Source organism: Nipponia nippon, unplaced genomic scaffold, assembly GCF_047370975.1.
Source record: "Nipponia nippon isolate SJK-2023a ecotype South Korea unplaced genomic scaffold, ASM4737097v1 scaffold_6, whole genome shotgun sequence".
Taxonomy (NCBI): domain Eukaryota; kingdom Metazoa; phylum Chordata; class Aves; order Pelecaniformes; family Threskiornithidae; genus Nipponia; species Nipponia nippon.
In genome coordinates this window covers 36097700-36115144 of record NW_028262380.1, presented here as the reverse complement: position 1 = coordinate 36115144, position 17445 = coordinate 36097700, and the positions used below count along the sequence as shown (strand labels likewise).

Genomic DNA, 17445 nt, shown 5'->3' with positions numbered 1-17445 from the left:
GCTCTACTTGCTTTAATCGTTTTGGCCTTGTATCGTTTTGTATTGTAGCAGATGTTCTGCCTCCTCTGTCTGAAGAAAGAAGAATGTTTCAGAGCATAACATCTTTTTGAAAGTCTATTATTTTTATAGGTAATGGAGTTTGTAGATTTGAATAAGGTGAAAAAATAGCTTGTCTTACTCATTTAGATATCTTGGAATTTAGGATGTTTATGCTCAGTGGAAGTTAAGAAAATTAGCTTTTTGTGTATTGAGGAAAAGAACCGTGTGCCCGATATGCCTTCTACGTGGCCGTTCTGTGTTTAAAAGGGACTTTTAAGGGGCTTTTTTTTTTTAACAGCAGTCTGGTTAGACCCTATTTCACTCCTGCGCAGCTTGGGCGGGCTGTTTCAGAGAGCTGCTCTGACTGAAGGAAGTTTCTGGTGAGTCACGCAGTTCTTCGCTGGCTTAATGACTGGGCTAGTTTTTGTTAACGTTTAATCATTCCTGATGGATGTCTGGACCAGCCCTTAGTACTTCTAACAGGTGATTGAACGGCTTTCCTTGGCAGCTTGTTACTTTACTGAACTATTATTACAGTTTTTGTTAGTGCTGAGTGTACATTTTACCTACTGCAGCTAATAGCTGTAGCTTCTTCTGGGAAGTATTTAATAATATTTGTTCCTCATTTGTTTTTTGCAATATTTCATTGAATGTTTCTTACCGTTACAACACCACACACCCTGCTAAGAGGCGCTCGCTTCTAGCGTGCGCCTTGTAGGTTTTATTAATGGGTGTAGGTATGTCAACATCCTCATTCATGTCTCTGTCCGCTTTGGGACTTTGTGCCTCATAGGGAGAAGGCAGAAATCTTTACCCTTTGTGGGCTAGGTATCTATGGCATGCTAGTAGACAGTAAATTCTGAAATAATTAATCTTTACATTGTCTTGAGGCTATGGAGTTGCTGCCAATGCAAAAAAAAAAAAACCCAATAGCCTGAAGCTGCTTTGGGTACTTGAGGGCTGATTCTGTCCTTGCCAGGTAAGTAGCAGTGAATAACCTGAAAGACTCACGTGTAAGCTGAGGAAGGGGGCTGACAAAGGGCTGAGGTGGCGGCTTGTGGAAATGCCACCCCAGGGGCTAATTCTGAAGCCCTCGCCAGTGCTGTGAAGCGATCAGAGCTGAGACTATCACAGGACTTCTGGATTTGGAAAACCAAACCAGAGCACAAATGCTAAGTTTATGCTCATGAAGAATGAGAGCTGGAAGAGGGCTAGGATGGTTCTCGGAAAGAATTGGGTGATTTTTAGGATGGGAGTAATAGAAGCGTGGTGAGATCTCACAGCATGGCACGTGAGGTTTGGCATTCAGCATGAACTCTGGGCTTCGGCTCCGACCCATGGGAGCTCCTTTTGGCTGGAAGCAGTAGGTACACTGGTGGCTTGTCAGATGTGCGGTTTGTCTTGAGTGGTCTGCAGGTGTGAAAAAGACAAATGCATCCCAGGAATACATCAGGAGAGGAGTTTGCATTCGAGACGAGGAAGCGTTACAGTCGCTCTGGAGGTGCCGGGCTGTTGTGTTTGAGAAGGGTGGAGCTGAATGAGGAACTTCTCCCATGAGAAGTGATTGTGAAAGCACTTTTCGTTTGCTTAGCTTAGCGAAAGGGAGATGCAGAGGAATAAGCCTGACTATAAAAACACATCAATAAGGGTAAACGTAAGGGAGGGGTGAAGAGTTGTTGGAACAAATGGGAAATGAGTTTGGAAATTGAAATGAAACTTCCAATGACCAGGGTGAGGGTCTAGAGCAGACTTTTAGTGTAACGGGGATGGAAGAAAAAATTGTTTCACAAGTTTGAATTCATTCATGATAGCAGTTGCGTGAGATGGTGCCTGTTAGAGCAAGGGACTAGATCTCCTGGTTTAGAAGACCCCCTAACATCCCATTTTTCTTTTCATTTTCCAGTTAACTCATTAATTTGGAAAAACAAATGCACAAGTACTTAAGCTGGTCAAAAATTTTGCTTTCTTAAGAAGATCCTGAAGACTTGCTGGTATTTATATGAGGGTATTTGAAGGGAGTTGTAATGTGTCTCCATCTAGTAATTGGAATTTAAATGATTTTGAACGTGGATCCTAACTTGAAAGCAGAAGTACTAAGTCCTCCCATTTTGAGAATGTGCACCCAGAGGGTGACTCTTTCCTGACAGTTAGAGTTCGGTTGACCCTGCGCAGGGGCAGATCCCTGCCCTGGGGACGAATGTGTAACGGAGAAGGATGCGCATGGCTCAGGTCAGCATTTTCAGCACTGATCTCCCAGTTTTCAAAAGCGACTGCCAGGAGGTGTTTGTGAGTCACCTGCAAACGCAAATCCAATCTGGCTCAGGGGTAGACAGGGCAAGGACTGTCCCAGGAGATCCCAGTCCCTCTGTCCCGGTTCCCTCTGACCTACATTTTGGAGGCTATTCAAGCACCTCTTTCTGCAGTAGTCTGGCAGGAGAAAGGCAGTTCCCCAAATAGCTGTGCTGGGAACCAGGCACATTTTCAGGCATTCAAGCTGGTGCTTTGTATTCTGTCCGGGTGCTGCCGCAGCTGTTTTTACAGAGAGATGTGAAACTTAGGCCTCAAATCGGGTTTCCCAGTGGTCCATGTGCAGCTTTAGGAGGAGTGCATTGCAGGGAATGTTCTCCATGTACAGCTCTGAACAGCTGTGAAATACGAAGATACATTTTAGCTGTGTGTCTCTTACAATGGTGATGTAGCTGCTCATCAAATTATCTGCCACTGGCTTTAAGTGTTGTCAGACCTGTACAGGCTTCTCAGAAAATGTCATAATTATATAAATTTTAAAGTTTATTCTTATCCTAATTGGATTAGTTAAATATTCTTTAAAAAAAAAAGGCCCAAAAAGCTTAAAAATTACTACTTTCCTCAAAAAGATTGTGAGAGTGATATTTTAAAATTACCTGTTATTTGCATGTATATTAAAACAAGCATTTGAGAGTTTGGCTTGGCCAAAAAAAGCTGTGTATTTTGTGCATTTCTCTTATTTGCCTTTCATAATCTCTTTGGCTGTCTCCTTAAAATAAGTAAACAAAAATCTGTTACTATTAGGACATATAAGAGTGAAATTCTGGGTGGCTCATCAAATTAAGAAATAATATGGTCACACTGCTGCCGTTGTCTTAAGAAAAATCATTTAACTTCTTTGCTGTGGTTTCCCCATTTGCACCGTGTGGTTAATCACTCCTCCTTCCTCTGGCTGTTGTACAGCTTGATTCATTAGTATTTTTGTAAAGTTGTGAGCCTGTTGGAAGTAAACACCGCACGGATGCCACATGTTCTGTGCATGCAGAATAGCTCCAGTGAGCAGAGAAATCGCTCTGAGGCAGCACCAGCTGCTGCAGGGCCCAGCTGCCGAGCTGCTGTGCCTGGTGTGTGGGTGAGCCTTGGCATAAGCGCTGGGAAAGGAGGGTGGGAATAACAGGAGAGCAGTCAGGAAAATGCAGATGGGAGAGATGGAGTATTGGTAAGCAATCAGAAAGCTATACGGTAGGTACTCTAAAACCTGGAATAATACATGCAGCTGTTTGAAGAAGATGTGTCAGGGAGGTTTGATTGCTGATGGACAGCGTTGCAAAACTGTATGTAATAGTGGCTAGCTGGAGGACTGATTCAGGACTGGCATAGCATTTTGGGTAAAGTTTAGTCCATTAAGGGAATTGCTCCATGTGTAGCCTTCAAACTGGAAGAGAAGCATGGGACAGTGATGATGACTGAATTTGCAAGCCAGTCATCTGGCAGCCCAAATGTTCCACTGTTTGCTCTCACAGTAGTATACCTTATCTGTCGGTTTCTTCCCCACAAGGTTTTAGAAGAGAATGGAGAACAAGTGCCCTGTTACTCTGTCATGGTGAGTTTACAAGAAGTTGGTGGAGCTGAAACCAAGAACTGGACTGTTCCCAGGAAGCTCAGTGAGTTTCAGAACCTACACCGGAAGCTCAGCGAGGTATGAATCTCGGTTAGGGGAGGGAGAAGATGCAAATTGCTGAAATTTGTCAGAATGATGCTTGGAGAGGGGAAAACCAGATAAAACATCAATATTGCCAGTTTTTATGCCAGCCTTTTGGCTTTTAGCCTTTTAGAGATAGTTTTCTATCTGCGTATCTCTGGCCTCTGCCAGATGCTTATAAAACTTGTTTATAATTCTTTTTTGCTTAATAACGAATGTTTTACTGGACTAACCTAATGTCAAAATTATATATGCTCTGCACTGTCATGCAAGAGCCTGCTTTAAAAACTAGATTTTGTCTGTGGCTTCCAAGGAAGTATTGGAAAAGACAGCTTTTGGGGACAGAGAAGGTTTCCTTTTACAGTGCTTTAACCTTTCTGTCTGATAAGGGACAGATAATGATGGTGCTGTGAGGGGAAAGGGTTTAGATGTGTCAGCCCATAGTGGGTAAGGGAAGGTGTTTTTCAAGGTGCCGAGAGGGCTGTGGAAGGGAGAGGAGAGTACAAAGGAGTCTTTTCATTTCCGTTCTGAACCACCTGTGTTTTTCTGCACATATATGTTACGTGAGCTCTCTTTTCTTCTATGAAGTGTTTTCCATCATTAAAGAAAGTTCAGTTGCCTTCCCTCAGCAAGCTGCCCTTCAAATCCATAGACCAGAAATTCATGGAGAAATCCAAGAACCAGCTTAATAACTTTCTGCAGGTAAGAAAACAAAGACAAAACCAACAGATGTCTGAACAGGAGAATTGAATCATGCCTCTGGAGTGTATGTTGCCTCTCTATTGACTGAAGAGAGAGCCTAGAACAAATAGGTCAGATGTAAGGTTTGATGCTGTAAATGTCAAAGTTGTCTAAAATGCCTCAAGTTGAGATGAGTTTGGCTGATAGTAACCATTCCTCTAGTGGTAAGTTAATTTAAACTTCAATTAATTAAGAAATAGTAAATAATGAATCCTGTAATTGCCACTTTTAACTACAACACTTCACAACAAATTTCTTAAAAATTAGAACTTTTTTTATTTAAAAAGAAAGTTATAAGATTAAAAAATTTAATCTTACTAATTCTAATACTTTAGAACTAGCTTCTTGAAGTATCTTTGAAGTATCTTTGAGAGATGTGGATTTTTTTTCTCACTCTACCTCTGAGCCATGGTCTCAGTTTTATTGGATGGCGTGACACATCTTGTTCCTTAACAAGAAATATTTAATTGATGTGTTGTTTCTGTCATCATTTTTCTTTCATAGAAATTGCTCTCTGATGAAAGACTCTGCCAGAGTGAAGCACTTTACGCCTTCTTGAGCCCTTCCCCAGAGCATCTCAAAGTTATCGATGTGCAAGGAAAAAAGTCGTCCTTTTCACTTTCCTCGTTTCTAGAACGACTTCCTGGTGATTTGTTTTCTCATCAGGAGGTAAGTGGTAGAAAAGTAATCTTCCCAAATTTAATTACTTATCCAAAGTAAGCAGGGAGAGCCATTAATATAATGCATTTGGATGGCAGGTAATATTGGAAGGCATTTCCAAAGGTAACTTTTAATTTACTGTAAGTGAACAAAGAGTCAGAAATAAGAGCTGTCTATGAATTTAAAAGATGTTTATTAATACAATAATTTTCCTGCCTTTTGATAAATATATATAGGCAAATGTGTAACCTCTCACAAATAAACAAATTGCAGCCCATGTGGGATTATTTCTTTTTTATAGCAGAATTTCCCACTTTTTGTGCTCTTGACATGTGTATTTCAGAGGGGGTTTGACAGGTAAAAATAATTCTCTCTTAGGAAGCTTCCCTTCATAGGGAACAGCTGTGTGTCCTTAATTCCTGGACAACTTCTGAAGCAAAGCTAGTTTTGACAAAGAATTTTGGCAAATGGTACAGGGTCGCTGAGGGAATTTGAAAATACAGGCAGGAGCCCATGTGAGCAAACCAGTTGGAGAATTTGATATAAAAAAAAAGCCATAAAAAAAGTTGTCTTTCAAAATGCAGTGAAGAACAGATTAATGACTAAAATAGCTTATTGACTAAAATTGACCCTAATTCCATGGCTCTCTATTCTGTGTGGTTCATGTTGCAGATAGGCAGCCTCCAAGGAGCTGGTTCTATTCCCCTTTTTAGTTATATGTTATATGATACAGTTCTGTTCTTGCATGCTGTAGTTGTCTGCAGTGGATGGGCCTTGTGCAGGAGAAATGGAGTTTGGGGAACTGGTACAGTTCTAGCCTGTTAATAGTCAAAAAGGTGGTCTTACATATCTCGGGAATAAAAAAATCCTATATATTTTCGTTTTTTTTAAAACTGCACTGTATTTGCACCTAGCTGCTGAATGCATATGCCTCATTTCAGAGTAATAAATGTAAAGAAAGTTTGAGAAACCAATTTTACGCTTCGATAGAAGTACTGCAGTTTTAAAAACAGAAGTGCATTCACTAAAATGACTGTTAGGTAGAAGTAGCGTAAAAGCATAGAAGCATGAAGCTATTTGTATTTCGCTGTTTAATTGAAAAACTTCCTCAAGAAAAAAGCCAGACTGCACGTGTATTGTATTACATGAGTGCGTAGGAGGAGATAGTTAGGAAATACGGGAGAAGGAAAGTGAGTTTTTAATGAGAGTGCGTGAGAAAGGACAGAGAACAAAGAAATGAAGCAACTGGTACTGAAAAACTGAAGGAAGTAAAGCAAAAAATGCCCGGAGAATGTGGCATCAGAGGAGTCGGAACATACCTTCTTACTCAGTTTAAATTTAATACTATTTCTTATTTGTTACTTGTGGGACTAGGAGCTTAATTTTGGCTAGACTGTATTATGCCAGGCACTGTGCAAACGCAGGCAAAGACCATCCCGCTTCACATCCACCTTCCCTCTCCTCTCCCCTCCTTCCCTAAGCTTAAACATGAGATGAGATAACAGAATACAGATGGAGGGAGTATAGGAAACTGTTAGACCCTCTGAATCAGTATGGCAAACGTTTGTCCTAGTTTAAAAATAATGATAAAATTAAGTGGAGGGAGGGGAACTGTGAGGCAGTCTGGGATCGGCTCTAATTTTTGTTGGACACCCTTGTCTTTCAGTGTGAGCTTTAGATTAGCTCAGTCTTGCCCAGTGATGGCATTTTGGATAATTTACTAAAGCAGTTAAACTAGGATAAAATCACTTGGTACAAGGTCATTAATGAAGTTAGTTGTGTTAAACCACACATTACAAAGCTGTTACAGTTGTGTTCCCTTTGTAACTAACAATTCCTGGTTAAGTTCGTATTTTGGACTTCAAGGAAGAGAATGTTCTCATACAGCTCTCTCTTTGCTTCTTACGTCTCATCTCACATTTTTCAAATATGTGTTAGAGCAACAATATTACCTCTGAGTGCTGTTTTCAGGATTAAATATTGCAGCAATTTCAGATCTCTCATGTATACAGCTCCTTGGACAGGGCTAGCTTTAGAACATATTTCTTAGCTCTCAAGACCAAAACCAAATCAGAGGGAAAAACGCAGTTGATATCATCTAGAGGAAGGGCTTTTACGTTTATGAAGTGTTAATGGATAGAAAATGCAGTGTGGTATAAGAATTTACACTTCTCATTGCATTTTTCTAAATGATAGGGGATTCACTGAACAGGAGAAAAATAGAGCAGGGACCTCGGAGAGGTCATCGGGTTTTCTCTCCTCCTCCAAGCAGACTCAACTGTACCGGCAAAATTCTTGGCACGCATTTGCCTAACGTGTTTTTAAACCTCTGATAACTAATGTTCTCTAGCCAAGCAAGGCAGCGTATCCCAGTTCTCAGCTATTGTCATGGTTAGAAACCTTTTCTTACTGTCTAACCTAGATCTCCTTTCTTTAGCCAGCTAGCTCTTGTCTGCAGCAAACACAGAACAGTTTGGGTTAGAATCATCTCCGTTATCAGGAGTTACTACTTTCATTTTGTCTTTCATTCTTTTATTTCTTAGACTGAGCAGCCCCAATTTCTCCTAGTTTTTCTTAGGTTATGTTTTATTTAGTTCTTATGGTTTTGCTCTGGAGTTACCCGATTATTCATATTTTTCTTGGAAAGGTGACTAAAATTTGAAACACGATGCTCCCACTATGTTTTCCTATTCCCATGTATGAAAATAATTTTTATATCTATATGTGTATGTATGTCATACAAATAATGTTTGTGCCTAAACATCATGGTATTATACTTGCATTTTCCACAGCTGTGTGGCCCTGGGATCTTTTTCTGTAGTCCTATCAATATCAGTTGTTTCGTTTCCTGCATTTACACAGTGATTTATTGCTGCTCTGCATCTGTCTTTATCAAACTGCCCCTGTGGGCTCAGTGACACATTCAGTAAGCTCACCTGCAAACTCATAAGCTTATTTTCTCTTGTGTTGCCCAACTGCTTAATGAAAATATGGAATGATATCTGCTATGAAAAATTAAATAAAACATAATATCTTGAATAATTAAAATAACAAAGTGCCAAGAAGCCTGTTGATCAGAGGAAGATAGTGAGCAGGACGGGAGTTTGCTCTAAGCTGCGTCCCTGGAGAAAACTCTGTCATCAGTGAATTTGTGTGCTTGTGTGGTAAGATGGGTAACGATTTGTGGTCTCCTTGTGTGGCATTTCGTGTCAGTATGGTGTGCCCTTTTATGCCCTGCCCTCGGTCACAGCTTAGCCTATCTTTAGCAGAAAGCTTTAAAAGCTGGGGACTCATCAAGCTGTGGAAGTCAGTAAACAGGGGAGTCTACCTGGATGTTTACAGTGCACTTCAGTGCTGTGGGTTTTTTTCTTTTCTTTTGTTTTTCTGGTTATGAGGAGAGAAGCAGCATCTCAAGCAGTGCTAGAGAAAATGCCATATGTGATGCAGGAAGTGAAGGGTACAGGATGATATATATAAGTGTTGGAATATGCAACGCTGTGGAGTTATTTACGTATAGAGTACTATGCAGGGCTGTGACTGGAGAATATTCCGGGACTGGAAATGTACCCGAAGTCAATCATGGGCTTTAGATAGGATTTGGAGGGTGTGAGGAAGGAGTCAGACAAACTGGTGTACAGCTGAGGGACTGTAGGATACTCTCTGTATAGCAGGGTTCAAATGACACCAAAATAATGCAAGAGAGCAAGCCATGAAGCAGGTTTTCCAGATTAGATGATGGGGGGGGGGAGGCAGTATTAGATGAGGGAATCATAAGGAAGAAAGGAAGGCAAAGGAAGAGATGATGGATTTCTTTGAAAACCAGGGCCAAAGAATGAAAATTTGTCTGCACGCCATTCTGACCATTCCTGAACCAGAGGCTGGGACATTGCACCAGTCTCTGTGGGGGTCAGGTCTGCCTCCCTGCGACTTTGCTCTAACCGTAGGCGGGCAGGGGAAGATGCAGGAAAGCAAAGGGGGATGTGCTGGCTGCCCTGAATTACGGTAGGTGGTGTAATCCTGATGCTGAAGCAGATCTTCGTGACACTGAGAAACAACCTGTTGTCTGCTCTTCCTTCTTGAATAAGTGGTACCGCCAAAACTGAGGTGGTTTAATCCATTCTTCTCCTGTGAGCCTATTCTGAATAACTCTACTCCCTTAGGTACCCTGAGCGTGGGCATCCTCAGGCTCAGGTCACTAAGTATCACCATATTGTGTTTCTGCCTGGGAGTGGTACTCGTTAATGGTGCTTGTCTTTGCAGTGGCCAGTTCCTCTTCCGCTGCCAGGTTCGGCTCCTGGCTTACTGCAAGGACAACTTGCTGGTGCCTGATCCCACCGAGGGGCTTCAGCTGCGCGAGGCACCATGTGCTCTCCAGGAGAGACAGCTACCTGCTTCTCCCTGTGCAATAACCAGATTCTCCTCCTTTCTTCCTAGCTGCTTGGGTTGCAAACAGCTCCAGCTGGCTAGCTCCCCATCCTGGATGTCCTTCATGGGTGTTGTGTCAGAGGAGGCTTTGCAATCACAAACACCTCCGAGTGCCACCATCTGCTTACAGCTCTCACCCGCTTCCTAGCAGTACGTGGCTCCCGCATCACCTGCTTTCCCTTATCCAGCTAGTGTTGGCAGGGCAATATAGGCAGTGGACCTTGCAAATCTGGGCAGATCCACCCAACATTGAGGTGCTTACTGTGGCAAGGCTGCAGGCAGAAGATCTGGCAGTGGTGGTAACTCCAGCAGTGCAGAGTGTCCCCATCACTCTTGACCGGTGGGAAGTGCAATCCCTTTTCAAAAACCCTGGTAAGGAGGTTCCTGTTTGCCAGATCCTGCCAGCAGCAGAGTTGGTAGCTCTAATGCCCTTTCTTGAGAGGGCTGGCTGTGCTCCTTCCCCAGAGCATGGCAGTAACTAAATCAATTCTGGAAGAAGGATGGGGAACTGCAGTGCATACCCGTGTTGTGTTTCTCTTCCTAGGAAGAAACGGAAGAGGATAGTGACCTGTCGGACTACGGAGAGGAGGTGGATGGGAAAAGGGACTCTCTTGCTGAACCATGTTTCATGCTGATTGGAGAGATTTTTGAGCTGCGAGGAAGTAAGCTGTATACCTGCTTATTTGCTAGTGGAATCCGTTGGCCAAGAAATTGGGGTGCTTTGTTACTTGGATTTTTCTGATGTTTCAATAAGTGGAAATGTTCTTGCAATCTATATAGCCAGTTTGTTTGGAACAGAGCTATTCTTCAGTAGTTCATAACTTTGGTGCTTTCATTCAATAGTGAAATTCCAATATAACGTGGCAGTAAAAATGTAACTGGTAGGGGAGAACATTTGCATTCAATACTCTTAAGTTTTTAATTAAAAAAAAAAAAATTGGGAAAAACAGAAAAATACAAAGGCATGTTTTCTGTAAATAGGCTGCATGTTAGAATATATGAATTATGAGGAAGGACGGACAGCTTTATTACAGAACATGTCACTGAAAAAGCAACATAAATTTAATATCCATTTTAAGTGTATTATGTATGCATTTTAGTTCTACAATTTCTATAGCAGAAAAGATTCTAGAATTGTGGCATCTTTCAGTACCAGAATTTTTTTCCTCCTTTACATAACTGAGTGATGGTAATAAAGAAAAGTAGTTTTGTTGCTGTTTGAGTGTGCGGTTGCACTTGACGCTCTATAAAATTACTTACAGGGTAACTATTGCAAAATGCAGCACCTTCCAAAAATGGCAGATGTATCTTCCAAATATAGACTTCCTTAAGCATGAGCAGCACAAAAGAAAGATTAACCAGGAATTACTAGGAAGCACTTGCATTTGTTTCCTTTATTTGTAATGAAAAGCTAACTGCTTGGTTTATTTGAGTGAAAATGTTTTCAGAATTTTAATGATGCTGCTGTGTGTACAACATTATACTAGTAGGTATGAAAAAGGTGTGAATTTTGAGGGGTTTTCTTTTTTCTGGTAGAAAAAGGGGTTTGGGTAGTTGTATGGCTCAGTAAACTTGAAATACTTTTAAACGTAAAAGTTTACAGTATAAACTGCAAATGCATATTACAGATATGTTTATGTAATCTTCAAGACTTAAAAAACGTGTAGCAAACAGTACAGGGAAAGCAGTCAAGAAAAATCAGACCCACGTACAATTAGTGAAATCTTATAAAGGATTATAACAGATGTGTTTCCTGTAGGGGTGGGTTATGGGGTTATTTTGGGGGGGTGGGGGGGCAAAGGGGAAGGTTTTGGACATGATCATCATGGGTTCCCTAATGTTATTAATATCTTGATCTTTATTTTCTGACATTTTTTGTTGTTCTAGTGTTCAAGTGGGTCAGAAAAACATTAATTGCACTAGTACAAGTCACTTTTGGGAGAACTATCAACAAGTAAGTAGCTGTTACTTTAACTGAACCTGCATTGTTGTTCTACGAAAAAAAAGTCTGAGTAGAATTGTTAAAAAATAAATCTGGACATTCTGTTGTAGATGATAATCTGCATTTATTTTCCACAGCTCAATTTACAAATATGTTGATTAGGGAAGACACTGCTATGTGAATTATCTTTTTCCTTATTTTTTTTCCCCTACACAGGGCTTTGCTTTTGGAAGAACACAATATTTCATGGCATTTCATTTTTCATATATGAAATATATTATATATGAAATATATATATCATTTTTTAATGTTTTTAAAATAAATATATCTATATTAAAAAAAAGCCTTGCTATCCTGTTTTTCTGAATGGCCTGGCTCTGAATGGCTTTTATTAGTTTGTGATTTATCTTACAATCCCATGAAGACTTTTGCCGGATCTGAAACTAGGTTTTTGTTTTAAGTAATTTCTTTCAAATCAAATACATGTTTCTTTAAAGAGACTGAAATAATGTTTATACATGATGAGAACCATTAATTTATACATGAAACCTGTACATGTGTAACAGTGATGTGTTTTCATAAAGGTATTTTTCTGTATCATTTGACGACATGTCTGCCAAGTGAGGCCTGAAGGAGGCTATGAAGTAAGCGTGCGTGTCTGCACACCTTTCATGTGGAAAGCTATATCATTGGTCAGAAGAATTTTGGGAAAGTATTCCCTTTTTTGTCAGATACAAAGGCCTACAGTAAAACTGGATTCAGTAGAGCAGATGATTGATACAAACACTTTTCCCATGACTCTTCGGTCAGTACTGATGCTCTTATGCAAGATGATGATGTTCTTATGAAAGTCTGTGAATCTGTGATTTCTGTAGCACAATCACAAAGGCAAAGGGCCACTGAGAATCTGATGAAATGCATTATTTTGCTTTGCCGTAGCAGTGGGACTGTTACTCAGGTAAGTGTCACAGCCCAGAAATCTACCAGCAGAACAGGCTGTTCCTTTGTCCAGTCAGTGACTAAATTTGCACATGCCAGCCTGGCTTTTAAAACCTCTCACATATGTTATGTAGCGGTAAATTGGACAAGAAGGGATGGAAAGTCACACAGTTGACTCCCAGTGAACTCATGGTCTCTGACAGTATCCATTTGCTGAGTTTTAAATTGATCGGTTCTTTTGTTCACACGCTGCTGATAACTAACATGAAAGGCACCTGAGAGAGGACAGAGAGAGAGTGTGTGTGAGCACAGCGTGCATGCAAAGTTGCTACATAGCTTTTTACACGTTGGTTGAATTTTTGCATTTATTGATTTTAAGGGTTTTGGCTGTACTGTGGCACAGTTAGGCAGTACTGCCTGGAGCCTGCTGTCTGCCTCGGACTCTTTGCGCTGAAGGCTACAGTAAGTGACTGCAGCCACAGGAGGAGGCTGCTGTCTCCTATTTGTAATCCCTTCAGTAATGCGCTGTTGGTATCTGTGAGGAAACTTACCATGCTTTTATCAAAACTTCGTCTGTTTTTATCTCACCAGGCACATCTGTGCATGCAACTAGTTTGGAGTTCGCTACAATTAGTTAGCTGATTTTTGTGTCTTTACCCAGTGGAGCCTTTGTACTGCCCATCCTTGAAATATATACACATTTCAGTTGTAGTACTTGTAATTTGTAATACGTGTTTGTGGATTACATTGAAATGTAGCCTTCTCCACATCTCAATCAGGTATCTCGAGTGACTGAGATCCTGGAGCACCCAGAGCTGCATACGACTTGCTGTGATGCTGGTGAAATCAGCTCAGATAAATTGGGATGATTACATGAAAATGAGCATTGCTTCCACTACTTTCAGGAGTAAAAAGAATAAATCTGCATAAAAAGTGAAAGACCAGCTCTGATGTGCTTGCTCCCTTCTACACTTCTTTACAGGCAAATCCGTGACACTGTACACTGGATGTTCAGTGAACCGATGCTGGTTTATTACATTGGTGTGTTTCGAGATGCTTTTTGGCCAAATGGAAAGTTAGCACCACCACTGAGAGCCAAGAGCGACGAACAAAAGCAAGAGACAAAACAGAGAGCACAGCAAAAACTACTTGAAAACATTCCAGGTGAGATCACTTTCATTCTGCTTAATCATGGATTTAATAACTGGTAAGGAAACTGGTTAATCAAATACTGTTCTGCTGCATTTTAATTTTTTTCCTGTAGAGTTGTAAATTATGGTTATTTGCATAAATAAGGATAATTTTGGCCTTACTCTTTGCCTCTCCTGTCTGTCTGGTAAAGGGCATGGATTGGGGTATTATTGGTGGATGCAAAATCCGGTATCACTGTATACTTCTGTACGTATTCAACAAGGAACCTAAGGCAAGCCTTTCTCTGCTGGTTTTCTGCAAGCAAACACCAGGTGGTTCTGCTACCTGGAACTGCTTGACAGATAGGGAGAGTGGCACCACCCCAGTTACTTCTTCCTCTTACATTTCAAAATTGAAGAGGGAGGTCTACCCAGGCTGTCAGTGTTGTGTGTTGCTGTCTGTTTCTGATAAGAGCTTTCAGAGCAGTAGAGGGACCTGCAGCCTGGACAGAGGCGTCCTAGGTCGAGTGGGGTTTCCAGTACTGTCCTTTGCCTGCCCTTGCCTCCCAAGCCCAGGCAGCTTCCTCTTCAGCATGCATGTTTCTGGGGCACCATTCCGAGATGCTCCATCCCGTCCCGTTCACAGGGCAGGGAGTCCAGTTACAGAATTCTGACTCCAGAGATCACGTAAACCCAAAGGTACCTAACTGGGAAGAACCAAAATTTGTTCCCTTTAGCCCTTGGAAATGCACTTAAACAAAGCTTGAATGCTTTTTATCTCCCCTCCATCTGAATAGAATGTACTTTAATGAGCTGTTTTATGGCTTCACTGAGATCTCATATACCCTCTTGCATTAGGTTGTTTAATCAACTTCTACTGCAAAAATAGCAGCAGGTATGCATGCAAAATATTCATGATTTGATGTGTAAACAACCGTCCATTTACTCTCTCTGTTATACTCACCTACTTGCCTAGAACAGCCTTCCATAGTTGGTTTGTGGTTTTCTTTCTTTGTTTCTGAGTTTGGAGAGAGATGTCAGCACATAGCTGAATGCACCTTAAATTAATGATGAAGCATTGTATCACTATTTATACTCTAATTTAATCCAAAATGTAAACAATTGACTTAGAATTCTCTTATCTGCTTACTTGTGGGAAGTATTTTCTGTGAAGACTGAGAGGCAATTAAAGTGCTAAATCTGTTATAACTGTTGTAGGAATTCTGTCTTTGTGGCTGAAAGTGTATTTAAGTGAATGGTTTAATGATGTATGAGATAAGACTTTGCGAGGTGAACTACCTAAAAGGCATACTATATATCACGTTAAAACACTTTAAATGTTGTCATTGAGATGCACACGCTATTATTTAACTGGAGAATAAGGGTATCTTTTCAACCTGTGACCCGAGTTACCTCTGTGTTTTAAAGGTTGGTGAACGGGGACTGTGTCCCTTGTAACCGAGGGCCATGAAGTGCAGTGGTTTTGCTTCCCCTCCTTCATGGGCAGTAGTGTCAGCTGGAGGGTTTGCCTAGCGTGACTGAAACAATATAAGCTGAAGTAAGGTTTGTTGCAGATACGCTGCAGAGTCTTGTTGGACAACAAAATGCCCGTCACGGTGTAGTGAAAGTGTTCAATGCGTTGCAAGAAAGAAAGGCTAACAAGCATCTACTCTACGTGAGTAACCAGAAAAGTAGCCTTTTAACTTTATAATCCTGTTAATTGCTGAGCTCTGCTCACTCAATATTAAAGCCTGGGGTGTGTGTTTTTGCAGAGATTTATGTTGGACTACTGTTCCGTGTGCAAGCAACTTTTATTATTAAGTCAGAAAAAGACGTACTTGGTTCCATCATTTGACTAATTTTGAATCACAAAAAGCTGTTCAAGTTTAAAAACAGTATCGCTTTTGTCTAAAAGAGATCTTCTGCCACATCCAACTTGCCTGACTCCATAAGGTGCAAACTAATTTCTTCATATAGCTGAGAAAAAGAAACGTACCTTGTAGAATCCTAGGGAAGGAGAGCTCCAGGACATGACAGCCCTCCCGAAGTCCCGCTCCTCTACGGCTGGTCGGGACCGGTCGGAGTATGCAGCTGGATCCAAGTACAACACCTTCACACTCGGTCTCTTCTGGCTCATTTCCTTCAGCAGCCAGTCACGTAACGCAGCCTCCACACAGGAGCGGACGCAGCCCGCTCGGGAGGCGCGTGCCCTGGTGCTTGCTTGGGTAGCCTCCGCGGCTCTGACAGAACAGCGCCAGTTTATACGGGGTGAGAAATCCCCATCTGAAAGCTGAAGCTGCCCGCGGCACTTGCCTTCTTTCAGCCTTCAGGCATTTCCCATGTTATCTGTAGGGCGCGTGCTAACTTTAGGATGAAAGAAAAGTAGTTGCATGAATGATGAGTGGAATGACCCTACGTGCTTCTGTTACCTGTGATGCTCTGAACATGTCAGAAAGGAAAGAGAAATTCTCATTTGGCACCCGCGCTCATGTTAACTCTCTTCTGTTTTTCAGGTTTTGCTGGAACTGCTGCTAACTGAACTGTGTCCTGAGCTCAGAGCTCATTTAGAGCAGCTTAATGCCACTTAGGTTTGAAACTGCACAATTGGACCACTAGAGAAATGTCTATGTCCAATAATAGACATGAAACTTATTTCCTCTTTTCCGTAGAGGGCTGAGGACTATGATTATTTTTAGCGCTTTTCTTTCCTCTTGAGTTTTTTGTGAAGTAAACAGACTTGAAAAGATCTGATGCTGTAGTAGGGTAGACAAAACAATGCTGTATAGTTGCCAATTTTTATTTAAATTGTTCTATTTGACTACTCTTCTGTTTCAAATATAGATTGAAAAATAAATGTTCATACAAGCTGAAAGAAACCAGAAAATATTTTAAACATTTATGTAAAGAAGTTTTGCTTATAGTGGTAAACTAATGAATGTTGTACAGTTCTAATCTCCTCACTGAGGATTTGAGCATTCCTTTTTTTCTTGTGTATTGAAAAAGCCTTGTCGTGCAATACTACATGTAAAGCTATTGTGAAAATTTTATCAATTTTGTTTTTACCAAAGATTTCCCGTAGTTTGAAGCATTTGTAAGCAATAAATAACACAACTGGATTGCAGTACTTGATAATGAGGCTGTTGTGACAACTAACGAATGAGTTTGACAGCGCTGGTTTTCTAAGGAATATTTACGTTACTTTGAAGTCTGTGTCGAAAATATGTATTGTAAACTGGTATGTCCTAACAGAATGCCTGTGTTAAATGTTAGTTCAGAGATTAGTGCTTATGAATTGCTTCTATGAATGATTAAGTAGACGTTTAATTAAACCGTTCTAATAACTTCCCTGATACTACTCAGGGCTGTTTTATTCAAATACCCCAATTTCAAACAACCTTCAAATCTTTCCCTTATTTTATACAAGGAAAGAAAACGATGTCTTCAGTGTTTTTTTTTTTTATTTATGTAAAAAAATATGTAAATATGATCTTAATGCACATCTAAATAATTAAACATCATAAAAAATCCCTAGGTGACACTCATTACTTTCTTTTAAATTCAGTACAGTTGTGCTCTTAGAAAAACTGCTTGCAGTTAAGACTGGCTATACTGTAAGGTAC

General features: G+C 40.7%; 1 protein-coding gene across 1 annotated transcript in view; it reads left to right on the top strand.

Annotated features, from left to right (window-relative positions):
• The window catches only part of SNX25 (sorting nexin 25), an 88739-nt gene extending 71387 nt beyond the window's left edge, over positions 1-17352 (top strand). The window contains exons 12-19 of the mRNA XM_087735978.1: positions 3845-3985; positions 4577-4690; positions 5234-5398; positions 10359-10476; positions 11702-11768; positions 13678-13859; positions 15400-15500; positions 16339-17352. Of these exons, the coding sequence (XP_087592104.1) occupies positions 3845-3985; positions 4577-4690; positions 5234-5398; positions 10359-10476; positions 11702-11768; positions 13678-13859; positions 15400-15500; positions 16339-16413 (963 nt within the window). The 3' untranslated portion in view covers positions 16414-17352. The remainder of the gene's footprint in view (positions 1-3844; positions 3986-4576; positions 4691-5233; positions 5399-10358; positions 10477-11701; positions 11769-13677; positions 13860-15399; positions 15501-16338) is intronic.
• Positions 17353-17445: the final 93 nt, after the last annotated feature.